Genomic DNA, 14106 nt, shown 5'->3' on the forward strand with positions numbered 1-14106 from the left:
GTATTGCACTCAACCATGCACACCAAAACAAGCAATTGTGAATGAGCAACACACACAAAGAACTGCAATAAACTAACCCTAACATTTGGCTTATACCGAAACAAAACAGCTTTCCAGTGAGCTACAACAGCAGAGCTTGCCAGCTTAATAAATTTCTATGACAACACAAAACTTGGCACTTGACATCTCGTCTGTTAAATTACAGATTGCCAATGTGATAAAATTGCATCCCAAAGCAAGTCCTGCATAACCAACAGTCTGAGGAGTCTCAAAGGAAGCCGTAAGCTGCTCCGAGAAACAGCACTGTAATTTATCAGAGGAGGAATCAAGCTGGAGAGTCACTGTTTTGAAGCTCTACTTGATCAAAACACAAAGGTCACTAGGCTTCGTGCCAAGAGTCTGAAGATGCCTTTTTCAGAATAAAAACTATTGCTTTACTGTCTTGGCTATACAGCCAAAACCACCAGTACACAATTTCTGCCTCATCATTGAGATGGATCACACAGGTGATGAGTTAACTTGGCATGCATAGCCCTTAGGGCAAATCAGTTTGAAAAGCAACCCCTGCAGCGGCATGGCTGGACATGCTGGCCATCCTTCTGTAGGAATTAAACAAGAACTGAAAAGGCCGTGCTGGGTAGAACCAGAAAAATCTTTCCCCCTCTGCCTTTATACAAAGGTTTTCACTCGCTGACACTCAGAACTACAGCTTACTTAACATCTGCCTACACTTCAAAACTTCTCCCACCATACAGGAGACTCCTCACAGGTCAACCTCAGTGGTAGAGGCAGCAGGACAGGCAAGTTTACATGCAGTATCTGGTGAAAAGTTCTCTCCTCTTCATCCTCCACAGACACCAAAACCATCAGGAGCGGCAAATTCTACCACAGGGGATGAAGGTCATTCTGCTCTTTGTGAAAAGTTTATTACATTAAATAAAAACGTGGGTAAACTATTTGTAAGGGAAGTCAAAACGCTGACTGACTTCCAGACTTTCATTATGCCATAGAAAACCCTGCGTACTCCAAGAAACTATGTAAGATCTTACACAGAAAACCTTACATCTCATGAAAAAGAAACATTCAAGCAATAACGTTGAAAACATTCTTCAATGACAAGGCAGCTGTGCTACGAAAGAATTTCAGAGCATGTTGAAAACTGCAGCAAGAAGAATTACAGAAGATTTCCAATTTTTCTTTTTTTTTTTCCCCCCCTTACATCTGACAAGCTATAATTCATTACATTTATTTACAGGTTTAAAAGGCCACTGACTGTGAAACAGCTTTGTAGCAAGGGGGATAGGCACAAAAGTTACCACCAAGATTTCTCAGTACCTGGCTTTTTTTTTAAAAAAACCCCTCTATTCCTCTTTTGAAATAATCCAGAAAGTGTCACTGGGCATGGCAAGTAGACGCTTTCCAAGACAAGGTGTAACATATGGGACCAATATCAATCTTCTGAAAAACGTTTATTAAAAATCAAGCAGACAGACTACTTACACCCACAAAAGGCACCACAGGCAGCTAACAAGGGGAATTCAGTCCCTGTCAGAGCCCCAGATTTCAGCAACCAGCCTGAAGAACTCAAGAACGGGACACAAACCAAAACTCCAACTCTCATTTTTAAGGCAATAACAGAAGTTTCAGAGTATGCCTTTCACACCCCTAGGAAGAAAAATCACATTTCTCTGGGTATTGTTCCTCAGACCAATATAAAAAGCCCAACAATCACACCTACTCCACCCAAAAATCAAGCTTTTTGGTACTGGAACTCTTGAGTTGGGCTCAGCGGTAGGTCTGACCCTCTCTGCTGCCACACAATACGCTGCCCAGCACTGACACCCACCATCCCACCGCCCTATTAGCATCACTGATTTCTTCCAAGAAAAGCAGGGACTACCACCTCGACGTACTTTAATTGCACGGAAGCACAAGCAGCTTTGCCACTTTCTAACCATAAAATCTGGTAGTGCCACTGGAGGACCCAAGCTGGAGGCAAAATGGGATTTCCCCTTTCAAGGAAGCAGAACAAGAGCCTGAGCAGACACCGCAACTCAAGGACAGAACACAATAGCTGAAAGAACCAGCTTCCTATTTATGTTCTAAATATATGGTTTGCACAGTATGTATCCTGATACACAGAAAAAACCTGACAGATCTCTCAAGCATCAGGCCAACAGCATTTTAGAGTTTCAAACAGTGCAAGCTAACTTACAGTAGTATATAAAAATCAGAGTAATTAAGGGAGCCCTGCCCGGGAAGCAGAAGTGCACAGGTACCTCTCTGGTCATTCAATACAAGGGTAAAATTCAATTTCTACAGCACTGATTGAGAAAGCTATGAATGCTATGCAAAGCAAACTTTATTTTTAGATCTATATATTCTTAGTGGGAATGAATCTCCCTACACTGGCCTCAACAATTCAAGAAACTTTCAGTCCACGGAGCAAACCTGTCATCTTTACAGGTTCAGAAAATTCATGCCTCAGCCAGAAAGTTTACCAAAAAAATCTTAAATTTGCTGACAAAATTAGCTACTTTCAATTACAGTTTCTACAATACAGTAATGGATTAAGCTATCAACACAGGACCCTGGAGCTCTTGAAAGATTATCATTTTATATTGTGCAACTTGGCTGATTTTTAAGAGGTAGAAAATATTTACTGAAATCTGCAGTATTACACAGCCTCAACACTTTCTAAGGAAATCAACAGGCCATCAGCAAAACATTTGGCATCTATTTCAGTAGATTCTGCTCAACAGCAGAGTTCCATTGGGTTATTAAAACAGAAATACGATACAATTTTAGGCAAGAATCCAAAAAATCACAAAATAGAGAGGGCTAATATGTAACCAGTGGTCAGGTTTGACAAAAACACTCTCTACTAACCTGAAGCAGATCAGTAGGAGTAACTAAGCCTTGCTGCTGAAGCTGACAAACCTGAAGCCTTCCACAAATTTGGAAACAGCCTTCCAAAGAAAGTAATTTCAGAATTACTTTAAGCTGAACTCGGGATTATTTTTTCAGTATTTTGCAAAGGTAAGTAAGTACTCCCACTGGGTTTCAAGAGCTGTAAAGATTTTAGGGCACATGTACTGCATGTGGAGGATAAAACAGCTCAAGTGACACAAACAGCAACACGTTCGCTGATTAGCTTCTAAACTTCTGTCAAAAAACATCACACAGAACACGCCAAAAGCACCACTGCCAAACCTGTTCTTCAGAACATGGTCTCTTACCCACTTCTCAAACCCATGCTAAAACAGAACAACTGGAAGAGCAGCACACCTCTCGGAAGCCCCATGCGAGAAGCGCTCCAAGGAAGGAACATGGTTTTGAATCACACCATAGTTAAGCTAGATTTCAGGATGTCTATCACTTTGAAATCCAGAGAAAAAAACCTAAGTCACATGAATAGTAAAATAAGCTACCGATTAATTCGACCAGTTCAGATGTAGGTGTTTACATGTAGAAAAGGCACCTGAACATTCCACGTACTGGAAAACTGCACACAATTCCAGTCAACTGGAAGCCACGATGCTGATTAGACACAGTAACTTTAGCTTACAGAGAACAGCTGAACTAAGCACATACGTTTGATCCCATACATTAAGTCCAGTTAAGTTTCAGGTTTGGAACCTACCTTGAATATATCAGGCATTCATCAAGCGTGACATGGCTGCTTCAGGCATTTTTACACCTCAACTAGGATTGTTTGTGAAAAAATCCAAGAAACTCTCACTTCTTACTTCCCCTTCAGTCAAACACTGCAGGATAAAGTTTCCATTGGAGGGAAGTTAAGGAAATTTAGGGACTTGTTCTTAAAGGCTTTGCGCTCTTTTCCCTTCCAAAAAGTGTTTTAGAACAGTGAAATGCTATTTCAAAAGGCAAAGGAGAAGTGCAGTGTTCATATAGTAGGGATAGTTATAGAACAAAAGAGAAATCTGGCTAAACCAATCATGTCCTCAGCCATGACTCTCAGTGATAAGAATTCCCAACACGATCTAGCAATGACCCATCACAGGGTCACAAAACTTCACTGTTTGCTTTTCCTAAGTTACATTTGCAGAGTTTCTCTTCCACTTACTCAACTGAACACCAACAGGAGCCATTTCAGCATCAATTAAAATGAATTAGATGTCTAGGAGCACTACTCTAGAAGGATAAACAGGATTAGGTATTTCTCTAAAGAGGAGAGACAGATACAGATATGAGTTTGGAAATACTGGGCCAAGAGGATCAACAGTTAACAGCAAACTTAAAAGCATAAGGGCAGAAAAAACAGGACAATAACAAGCCTGGGAAGGACAAACAAGTCTATTAACAACTAAGTTAGTTTCCTGTACATAAGACAGTCACCTCGCCCAGACTCCTGCCTATAATTTCAGTCAATGCCAATGTAGTTACCCTAGAAACAGGAAGTGTTTAAGCTGCACGCACTAAGAATGACTTGTGCAGTGTCATACCTGTTTTGTTACCTGCTTAAAAAAAAGTTCCACTGAGAATGGATGCTTTCCAACAAGGGATTCAACAACAGTCTAAGCTCATGATGATTCGACAGACTAAGTGTTGTATTTTTTTTAGTATTATCTCACTTCTGTTGTACATACAGTCGAGATTGTTTTTTATTCAATTTTTATTAAATTGAAATTAAACTATGACTGCTAACTAGCCATATTGTATAAAGAGAACACGGTACTACTCCAAGTTGGAGAACTATTGCAGAGGAACTATTTCTGACAATACAGCATCTGTCAAACAGCCAACTGTTGCTATTTCCAGCATCAAAATAATCAAGTCCATTTCACTGGGCAGCATGTTTTTAACTGGAGGACAGCACTGAGAAGCTTTTCTTCTGTGCAGTCTGCAGGAAGGTTATGTCACTAGCTTATTTACCAAAGCTCACTGCTTACAGGTTACTTGTTTTTTTTAGGTAAGTCACAACAGTGCCGATCTTCTAAAGATGCCACCGAGCTCAGGGGTAGGCCCAGCACCAGGCTGCATTCCGAGTCCCTCAGAGCTCCTCCACCTGTCACCACCAACGCTAAAAAAGCGGACGGGGAAGAGAAAACAGCTAAAAAACCACCTCAAAACCCGAAGACTTCCGTGCCACCTCCAAACGATCACCGTGCAGCCCGCCGGAGCCATCCTCCCTGCCCCAAGAGCCGCAGGCAGCAGCCCACGGGGACCCGCAAGCACCCGCGCCTCCCACCCCGAGCCACGACCGGCCCGGGCCGAGGAAAAGCCCTTCAAAGTTTGCTCCGCTGCTCCTCCTGTCGATCGGACGCCGGCTGAAGAAATGGGTGACGGGCGAATAGGCGAAGGCCGGGGCGGGGAGCGGCGCAGGCCGGGCCGGGCCGCGGGGGCCCCGCAGGCTGCCCCACACGCACCCCGGAAACGGCGGGCTGGGCGGGCTCCCTCTACCGGCCCCGCCACCCCTCCCCACCTCACCTCACGGCGCCCGTCCCCGCCGCGGCCTACACTGCCGCCCGCCACCCCCGTGGCCAGACCAGCGCCGCGACCCCCCGCCGCCCCGGAGGCTCCGGTACTCCCACCCCACACACAGAGCAGCCCACCCGCGGGGCGGCCCGGGGCTGCGCTGTGCGCGGCGGGCGGTGCGAAGCGAAGCTCACCTCAGGAGGCGTAGGAGGGCCGGAGCGGGGCGCCGGGCTGGGCCGCTCGCGCTTTTATCCTCTCGCCTCCGCCGTTTCGCTACAAAATGGCGGACGGGGTCGCGCGCTCACGTCGCGGCCTTTCCCCTCCCCCGTCCCCTCGCGGCACGCCAGCGGGGGGGGGGGGGGGGGGCGGGGGGGGCAGCGGGGACGCGGGTGGGCGGGGTGCCCGGCGAACCTCCCGCCCACCTGGCGTGGCGCTCCCCCAATCAGAGAGCAGGACCGCGTGTGATCTGCCCAATCAGCGCGGCGCGACCTCAGGGGGACGTTCTGCCGTCCTCCCCCCGCCCTTCCCCGGCCCTCCGCGCGGAGCCAGCGCCGCGCGCCCATTGGCCGAGAGCGGCCGAAATCCTTCCTACTTTTTTGGCCAATCGGCGCTGGCAGGCCTCTCGTCCCACGCATGCGCATCAGCGGCCAACCCGGCTGACGAGACCGACCAATCAGCGCGGGGCGGGGCGGGAAGGGGAAGTGGCGGGGAGCGCCAAAGGGCGCGCGGACTCATTGGCGCGGGGGGGGGGGAGAAATACACACGCACACGGGGACGCCCCTCCTCGAGTGGTACGGTCCGCCCCGCCCCACTCTCCCCCCTCCCCTCCGGACAGTGGTACGGCCCCAGGCACCGCGCTCCTCCCCCCCCCCCCCCCCGCACAGCGCGGTGGTACGGGCCGGGCCCGAGCAGCAGCGCCTCCCCCCGCGCTGCCGTGGTACTGCCCGGAGCGCTGCGGCCACACAACATGGCGGCGGGGCCGGGCCCCTCACACCGCATCCCCCGAACCCCCCCCCCCAAATTCACACACTCCCAGCTCCTCGCCGGCCTCGGTCCCGGAGAGGAAACTCTTGGACCCCCCCTCACCTCCCCTCAGGGTCGGGGCCACCACCCCGCACCCCAAAACCCCAGAGCGGCGCCTTCCCGCCCCACCTCAGCCACCCCTCAGCCGCCTTCCAGCCCTGGGGTGACCCCGGGGTGCCAACACAGCATCGGGACCCCCAGGACTTCCCCTACGAAGGTACCCCGGGGTCCGACGGCCTGAGGGAGGCGATGGGGCCTCACCTCTGGCAGGGGACCCCCCCCGCCATGGGGTCAGCACCGAAAGCCGCCCCCAGCCCCACATCGTCCCCGCCAAAGCTCGGAGAGCCGGGCTGGTGGTTTTGGGACACGGCTTCACCCCGGCCCCGAGCACCCCCAGCCCCCCAGAAACCACCTCATACTGTCCAGGCGCACGCACCACAACGTCACTTTTATTGAGTCGAGGTCCCTCCGCTTTCTGCACGTAGAAAATACATTTAAAAAGGCCGGTGTTTGTAAACAGTCAGGGGAGCGGTAAGGCAAACAGAGAAAGGGCCGCAGCACCTCCGTACCCCCCTGCTCTCACCCCCAGCGGGTGACAGCCGGAGCTGTGGGACACCACAGCTGCTCCGCTTCAGCCATGGGACCTCCTGGTGCCAGGCACACCTTCGGGAAAGCCAGAGCCACAAAAGCCACCAGGTACCAAACCCATCTCCATCTTGGGGAACAGGCACATCTCGGCGTTGGCATCTGCTAAGCCTCGAGCGTCCCGGTCCCTGCTGGGCTCCATGGGAGGTGGGTCTGGTCTCCCCCCGTCCAGGAGGTGCTGGGGTGGGCACACTCCTCTTTATGCCAAGGGGTCCCCCCGAATGCCAGCGCCAGCTTTCAGGCAGGAGCCAGGCGAAGGGGCTCGGAGGCAGCCAGTGCCAAATGGGGGGTTTGCTGGAGCCTGGCTTTGTCAAAAGTTGAGGGCACGGAGGTTGGAGGTACCTTGGGGGAGGCAGGAGGGACACATGGGTCCCTCCAACATGCTTGAGGCTTCCTCCTCCATCTGGGTCTCCCTGCCTTGTCTGGAGGAGCAGCGGGGAGGTCCCCGTTTACACGCAGCAAGCGTTGGTAGGGAAAGATTAAACGTTTCCATGTGGGGAAGTGCCCACGTGGTGTCCTCCCACCCACCACCGCTGGTCGCAGAGGGAGAGAGCCACGGAAGCGCACCACGGTTCACCTTCCCACCATGACAACCCGGGCTGCTTCCAGAAGACACAGGAGGAGCAAAGCCAGGTTTTGCACAAAGCTGGGCTGGATCCTCATCACAGATGCAGCAATAGATGCACACAAATTCCTCCCTCCCCTAGGGTTTTAGAAGCCAAACAAGGAATAAGGGAACTCAAAGACTGAACGAGAGCAGTTTGCTGTTGAGGTTTGACTCCCCCAACAAAATCTGAAGCTGGGGGAACTGCTCAACCCAGCAAAAGCAGAAATGAAACTATCATCCAGACAGAGAACGGAGGGACAGCCCAGAGCAACACCAGCCACAGAGAGTGTAAACGATGAAGGGAACAATATAAAACAGATTAATACTGACTGCTTTATCCCAAAAACATCCCTTAAAACCTACACTGGGCCTGGTCCCATTCCCTGGACACCTCCTGGAAGAACAGGATTGGAAATCTGGAGAAGAGCCTTGCTCTAGCATAGTGTCTCCAGGTCGATGCAGCCACAGCACCTTCTCTAGTGAGTGAGCAACCCCCAGCAGGGGAAACATTGCACCGGCGTGTCCCTACCCTGGGGTCATCCTGATCCTCCAAAAAAAAATTCATGCTGAAAGTGACAGTCCCACTTCATAACAGAAAGTGCAGCTCAGACAGAGGGAGGTGTAGGAGTAAAGGCAGGAGACCGGCAAGAGGAGCTATGGGAAAACAGAGTTCAAACCAAACACCGACACAGAATAGGACTACGGGGATGTTGCCCTGTCCAATAAAACATGATTACTAGTTCCCTTTATGCAAAACACACTGTCTCCCTCCAATGTTGCAAGACAAAGGGGTTTAAGCTGTGGAGAGGAGCTCCACCAGCACAGGGGGACACGGGTGAGAGCAGCATGCCTTTGCAAACCCCAACTGCGACCCCTTAGTGATGTCTAAGGTAGTGATGTCTACCCCGGAGGGGCAGAAAGGGCTTGACCTGGACTACAGGTCCCCTTGTAGTGATGCTCTGGCTTCACCAGGGAGTCAGGGCTGAGAGGACAAGCCTGACTGCCTGGTGCGTTAAGACAAGATACGAATCACCGCAGGGCTCTTTCAGCCAAGATTACAACGCTCCTCTTGGATCTTCCCAACACGCCAACGTGTTTTCTCCTCCACTTCCCTTTGGTCCTAAGGGGAAAATGTGCATCCCCACAGCAGCAGCACGGTCCAGCCTGGAGGAGGAGTCAGGCTGTGAGATCCACAAAGATGGCGTTGGCAGTGGTCTGTCCAAAGATGAAGGCTCCGAGGGTGACCATGAACACCCCGTAGCTGACCTGGGCCCACCAGCTGTGGATACAGGAGGACGGAGCAGGTTTAGAGGGGACCTGCATGCCAACATCTGCAGGGGAAGCGGGGAGAGGGGAAGCACGTTTCCGTTACCTGATGGCCCTGGTTTCTTGAATCTCGGAGAGCTTGGCTTGAATCAGGCAGAGCCCTGAAAGGGAGAGGAGGCAAATTAAACCCAGACAAGGACTGAGCAGACACCCCACAAGCCATGGAGCTGCACTTCCCATTACGGAACGGAGACTTCTGTCAACACAGTCGTCCTGCTGCCCGACCTCATGCCACACTTTCTTCCTTCTCCAAAGACCTCCTGGTTCCTGTGTCTCCATCCTGCTCCCTCACTCTTCGAGACACAAGGCTGAGAGACCTCTGCCGGCCCCCAAGTATCCCGGGATGCCCTACCTGGGAAGACGAAGATGAAGCAGGCGGCCAAGCCCCCGATGACAGAGATGACTTTGCCGATGTCGGGGATGAAGAGAGCCAGGAGGAGGGTCAGGAGGAACCAGCTGACGGTCTGAAGCAGGCGCCTCCTCCGCTCCCGAACCACGTCCTCCTCCACTGTCACCCCAGTGTAGCGGAGCCAGAGACCCTCCAAAACAGCCCTGTGGGGCGAAGACCCAGGGCAGGGGTGTTTCCCCATGCTGCCCCTCCTGCCCACACCAGCCCCTGCCTCCTCCCACTGCTCACCGGCCACAGAAGTGCAGGATGGGGTAGGACGTCAGCACACAGAGGATGATGAAGGCCCGGGCGAGGGCAACGGGGATGTCATTGGAGGGGTAGGACAGCAAGACATCCTGTTCCACACCAGCCCCAAAAGTCAGGAAACCGCAGACGCCTGCTGGGAAGGGAGCAGTCAGCAGGGGACGGGGACAAGCCTCCTGCAAGTGTGTTTGAGGGACCAGACTTGGATGGATACGGCGCAGGCCACGTCGCAGCAGGGGTCAGATGGACTCCCCTCCCTTCCCGCTCTGTTCCTCAGCTGGCCAGAGGGTCCCTGCCCTCCAGAAGCTCACAGCCCCTCCAAGGACCGCGCCACACTCACACGGCATCCCCTCGCTCACCAGTGCCGGTGTAGACGAAGAGAGCGATCACCATGGCCGCCGTCACCACCGCCCCCCAGGTCTTCACCTCCGGCTGCTTCATGCTGTTAAAGACGGGCACGCTGCTCACGTGGCACTGCCGGGGACACGGAGAGAGAGCGGGGACACGCGATGGGCTGAGCCGGAGTCACAGGGAGCCATGCGGGATCTCACGCGTGATATCCCCGGGTTTGTCGTGATACCGTGATCCCCCAGGTTTAACACTGGAGAAGAAAAGGGGGGGGACAGGCTGCCCTGGACTTCCCAGCTGGGATAAAATTGATCAGTCTCCATCCAGGGGTTGTGAGATGTTAAATTGGCTTCAGCTCCCTTGCAAAGGTGAGCACACGGGGAGGGTTTTGACTGAACACCCAGGGTCCACCCCCTGCCCAGGCAGCTGCAGGGTGAGAAGGGGAGCGCCGGGCTCGTGGCCTTACCTGGAACCCAAAGCAGATGGTGGGCATGGCATTGAAGACAGCTGTCCAGGTGGAGGGGCTGGTGGGAGAGAAACACCCACCGGTCAGACCAAGTATCGGTAAAAAAAATAAGGATCTACTTGGGCAGTGCCGAAAACTGGTCTAAATTTTGCTCTGCCCTAAAATTTCCACTTCCCCGCACTGGGTCCAGAAAGGTCCCCACACCACGAGGAGGGGAGAGGCCACAAGGGCTGTGCTGGCCAAAGAAAACACCAAAATCATCCTAAAATTGACACAGCTGTTGTTGCTCTTGCTGGGTGAGCACAAGCACTGCACGGGGAACTCTGGGCCCGGCTGTATCGGAGCCTAAAAGTCAACCGGTGCTCCTCAAGACCTGCGATGGAGCTGTGGGGACCTCCAAGAAGTCTTTTTCCTCTCCTTCACCACCAATTACGCAGAGATGCAGCCACTCGGGAGCTTGTGGCAGTTACACGCAGTGTCCCCAGGCCCAGGGATGGGACTCGTGAAGGATTTGTCCCCAGCCTTTGCAGCCCTCGCTCCCGCAGCCCTGCCTGGCTCTGTGATGTGACAGCCACCGTCAGCATCCAGTCTCTGGCACTCACCTGGTGGGGATCTCCACAGGCGTGAGCTCCTTGTCAGGCCAGATGTACTTTATGATAATGACTGCCGTGACGTACCAGGTGCCAATCACGCTTAGGGAGCTGCAAGAGGGGACAGGAGACGGTCAGCATGCTGCCTCCCCGCTCTGCGGAGGGTCTCCCCCCAGCCTCATCTTCCTCGCTGCACAGCCTGCACTGGCTCTCCTTTCTGCTGGATGGCCAACTCCAAAGACCGGGCACGGCACAGTTGAAAGCAGCTCTTCCTGCTTCCTCCGGCAAGCAGAAGGGAAGGACACAAGCCCCAGAGTACGACACTGTGGCCGCACGGTGCTCAGCAGCTCCTCTGCTTCCCGGATGGGGAATACGAGGCACGGGAAGGCGGAGAAGGAGATGGCCGATTGCTCAGGGGTGAGCGGGCAGATACAGCGCTACAACCACAGCGTTTCCACTCCTCGTCCCCTGGGACTATGCTTACTTGTGGTCCACCCAGCTCCCAGCCCCGGAGGGCTCTCCTCACCCACCTGGCATATTTTTGGAAGCCGATCTCCTTGGGGATGGAGAGGGGCAGGATGAGGAGGAAGGCAGTGATGCTGATGGTGAACTTGCGATCTGTGTACCAGTGGCTGCTCCCAGCTTCCTCAGGCTCCGTCACCAGAGCAGCAATGACTGTAGGGACAACCGGGGCGGTCAGGTCATCCCTTTCCAGCTGAAGGGACAGCAACTGGTTATTTTTTCTGTCCCCTGCGGGACACACTTACTCTTGTCCTCCTGGTCTCCGATGATAATGAGGAACGCGATGCAGGTGCCGAAGGTGTAGACGGCGATGGCCACCTCGCACAGCACGCCAGGCACCTTCCCGCAGACGGCCCACACAACCTCCTGGTAGGTCCGCTCGTTGCTGGCCTGCGAGCAGTACGCCAGGATGACCAAGCCTCCGATGATGAAGATCAGCATGCACTGGGGTGGGGAAGAGACGGGGAGGGGACACTGAGGCAACAGTGTGATGAGGTCCCCAAAGCCACCCTGGGCAGCCGCTTACGAACACACGGAGGCTTCCTCCCATGAGCCAGGTCCTCCCCGAGCCCCTTCTGGAGCTCCACATGTCCCCACCATGTCCCCTCCCGGAGTGGGACAAGGGACCATCCCTTCCCCACCCTCTCACCATCTGCAGCGCAATGCCCGAGGCCACGCCACCAGCCATGCTGAAGGCAGCGGGGAAGTTGAGCAGCCCAGCCCCGAGGGCAGCGTTGACCACGATGAAGACGGCTCCCAAAGCCGACGTGGCTCCCAGACCGTTTCCTTGGCTCTCGCCGCTCTTCGGCACCGTCTCCACGCTGGGGCTCTGCAGGAGCCTGGCCCGTTCCCCGGCGTCGGCGCTCCACTCCCAATCCTTGTAGTCGCTGTTGATGCTCCCGGTGCCCTGAGCCATCGTCCCTCCTGGGGTGGCACACGCCACCAGCCACGTCCCACTAACGTTCCCGCACCGGGCTCAGCCGGCTGCCTCGAGGAGGGTCCCCTGGCAGCGCTGGCTCCATCAGGCAGGGAGGGCAGTGAACGGGCAGGCCGGGACCGCAGCAGCGCGGGGGTCAGGCACGTGAACGCTCCTAGAAGGGGATGGAGAAGGACATGGTAAGTATTAATTAAGGTACATTAACAAGGGACAACCTGGGCGTTAGACAGAGGCAGAGGAAACGAGTTCCCTGGGTCTCAACTCGAGGGTCACAGCACACAGGTGACCTCACGCCAGCTGAGAAGTCAGGAGAACTCACCTCTCGTCCCCTGAATGCAGGGTGAGGACACCGCTGCTGTCGGACAGGGGCCTGAGCCCCAGCCGTGGGGCTGGGGAGCTGCAGCCTAATGGCAGGGCTCGCCTTTCTGTGGGCACGAGACTCAGCATCACGGCTCGCTTCCTGATCTCCAACCCCGATTCCTGCAAGCTCTGCAAGAGCCGCTGTGCACACGCTCCCGGGGAAAGGTCAAGGCTGGGCTCAACGGCAACAACCCGTGCACGCAGCAGGAACACCGTGTCCCCAGGAAAAGCAGGACCGGCCCCTTGCAGCGCACCCCCGGGGTGACCACCGGCACGAGATGTCTCAGAAGCTTTTGGAGCTGAAGACCTGGTGTTTCCAGCACGGCAGCCCTTGGGGCTTGGACAGCCCAGATCCCATCCCGATGCCTCTGAGCTGAAGGAGATCAACCCTCCCAATCTGGCAGGGCTTCGCAGGGACCTACACAGCCGACAGACATCTCTTTTCAAGGGAAATATCTTTTTTTTTTTTTTTTTTTTCCTAGGTGACATCTCCAGAGACTCTTCCTGACCAACCCTTTGCTTCTAGGCTATTTAAACCGTGCTTGTGCCATGAATCCTCTCGGAAGGTTTCTGGGAAAGAGGGAAATCCCCACAGGTCTGCGGAGGGGAAGGACAAGGGCAGCGCTCGACCCCGGGGTCCCACGTCCCCAGGCCGGCGGCCGAAGCCCCCGCCCGGCAGAGGATGCTGCAGGGTGCCCGGCTGTCCTTTCCGCCCAGCCAAAGCCACCGTGCCGGTGACAACCAAAGACCCGGAGAACAAACGCTTCTCCGAGGGTGACTCGACAGACCCACGGACCCGCGTGGGCCCCGGCGGCGCCCCACGCCCGCCCCGCTCCAGGAGAAGCAAGGCCCGGAGCTGCTGACGGTGCCCACCCCCCCCCCTCCGCCGCGTTTGCAGGGGGTACCTTGGGGACGGGGCTCCCCGCCCCCCCGGGTACCCCCGTGCCCCGGCCCCACTCACCGGGCGGCGGGAGCCCGCTCCGCTCCGGCCCCGGCTGGGCTCGGCGGCGGCGCAGCACCGGCACCGCCCTGCCCGCTGCACGCCGGGGGTTGTAGTCCGCCCCCGGCCCGCCCCGCCAGCCCCTATCTCGGCCGGGAAATGACGCCCATCCCCGGGGACCGGCGGTTTCCCCATGGGTCAGGCTATCGCTGCCCGCTCTGGAGCTGAACCCGGCGAGAGCCGCAGGCAAG

At 54.9% G+C, this 14106-nt stretch overlaps 2 protein-coding genes across 12 annotated transcripts in view; both read right to left on the reverse strand.

Annotated features, from left to right (window-relative positions):
- The window catches only part of CNOT1 (CCR4-NOT transcription complex subunit 1), a 59246-nt gene extending 53431 nt beyond the window's left edge, over positions 1-5815 (reverse strand). For 8 of the 10 annotated variants that reach the window (XM_075765788.1, XM_075765783.1, XM_075765787.1 and 5 more), the window contains exon 1: positions 5634-5774. The gene's annotated coding sequence lies outside the window, so the exon portion shown is untranslated. Of the gene's footprint in view, positions 1-5633 lie in introns of all 10 variants that reach the window. The other 2 variants (XM_075765786.1, XM_075765781.1) reach the window with 2 other exon arrangements.
- A 1076-nt stretch (positions 5816-6891) lies between these two features.
- SLC38A7 (solute carrier family 38 member 7) lies at positions 6892-13980 on the reverse strand. Of its 2 annotated transcripts, none has more exons than XM_075765311.1 (11): positions 13877-13980; positions 12268-12709; positions 11864-12062; positions 11627-11771; positions 11109-11207; positions 10507-10564; positions 10052-10166; positions 9678-9825; positions 9393-9592; positions 9087-9141; positions 6892-8993 (listed from the first exon to the last, which is right to left on the reverse strand). In XM_075765311.1, exons 2-11 carry the CDS (start codon positions 12532-12534, stop codon positions 8891-8893), a joined length of 1389 nt encoding a protein of 462 aa, XP_075621426.1. In that variant the 5' UTR covers positions 12535-12709; positions 13877-13980; the 3' UTR covers positions 6892-8890. The 2 variants fall into 2 exon arrangements, with proteins under 2 accessions (XP_075621426.1, XP_075621427.1); XM_075765312.1 differs by lacking the exon at positions 13877-13980 and adding an exon at positions 12875-13334.
- Positions 13981-14106: the final 126 nt, after the last annotated feature.

The sequence above is a fragment of the Balearica regulorum genome, chromosome 13 (assembly GCF_011004875.1).
Source record: "Balearica regulorum gibbericeps isolate bBalReg1 chromosome 13, bBalReg1.pri, whole genome shotgun sequence".
Taxonomy (NCBI): domain Eukaryota; kingdom Metazoa; phylum Chordata; class Aves; order Gruiformes; family Gruidae; genus Balearica; species Balearica regulorum.

Excerpts from the sequence above, each read along its gene's own strand:
- SLC38A7 (XM_075765311.1), bottom strand. The coding sequence starts at position 12,534 with ATGGCTCAGGGCACCGGGAGCATCAACAGCGACTACAAGGATTGGGAG. Across the intron at positions 11,772-11,863 it reads CGGAGACCAGGAGGACAAGA|TCATTGCTGCTCTGGTGACG; the intron begins GTAAGTGTGTCC and ends TTGTCCCTACAG. Across the intron at positions 9,593-9,677 it reads ATCCTGCACTTCTGTGGCCG|GGCTGTTTTGGAGGGTCTCT; the intron begins GTGAGCAGTGGG and ends TTCGCCCCACAG.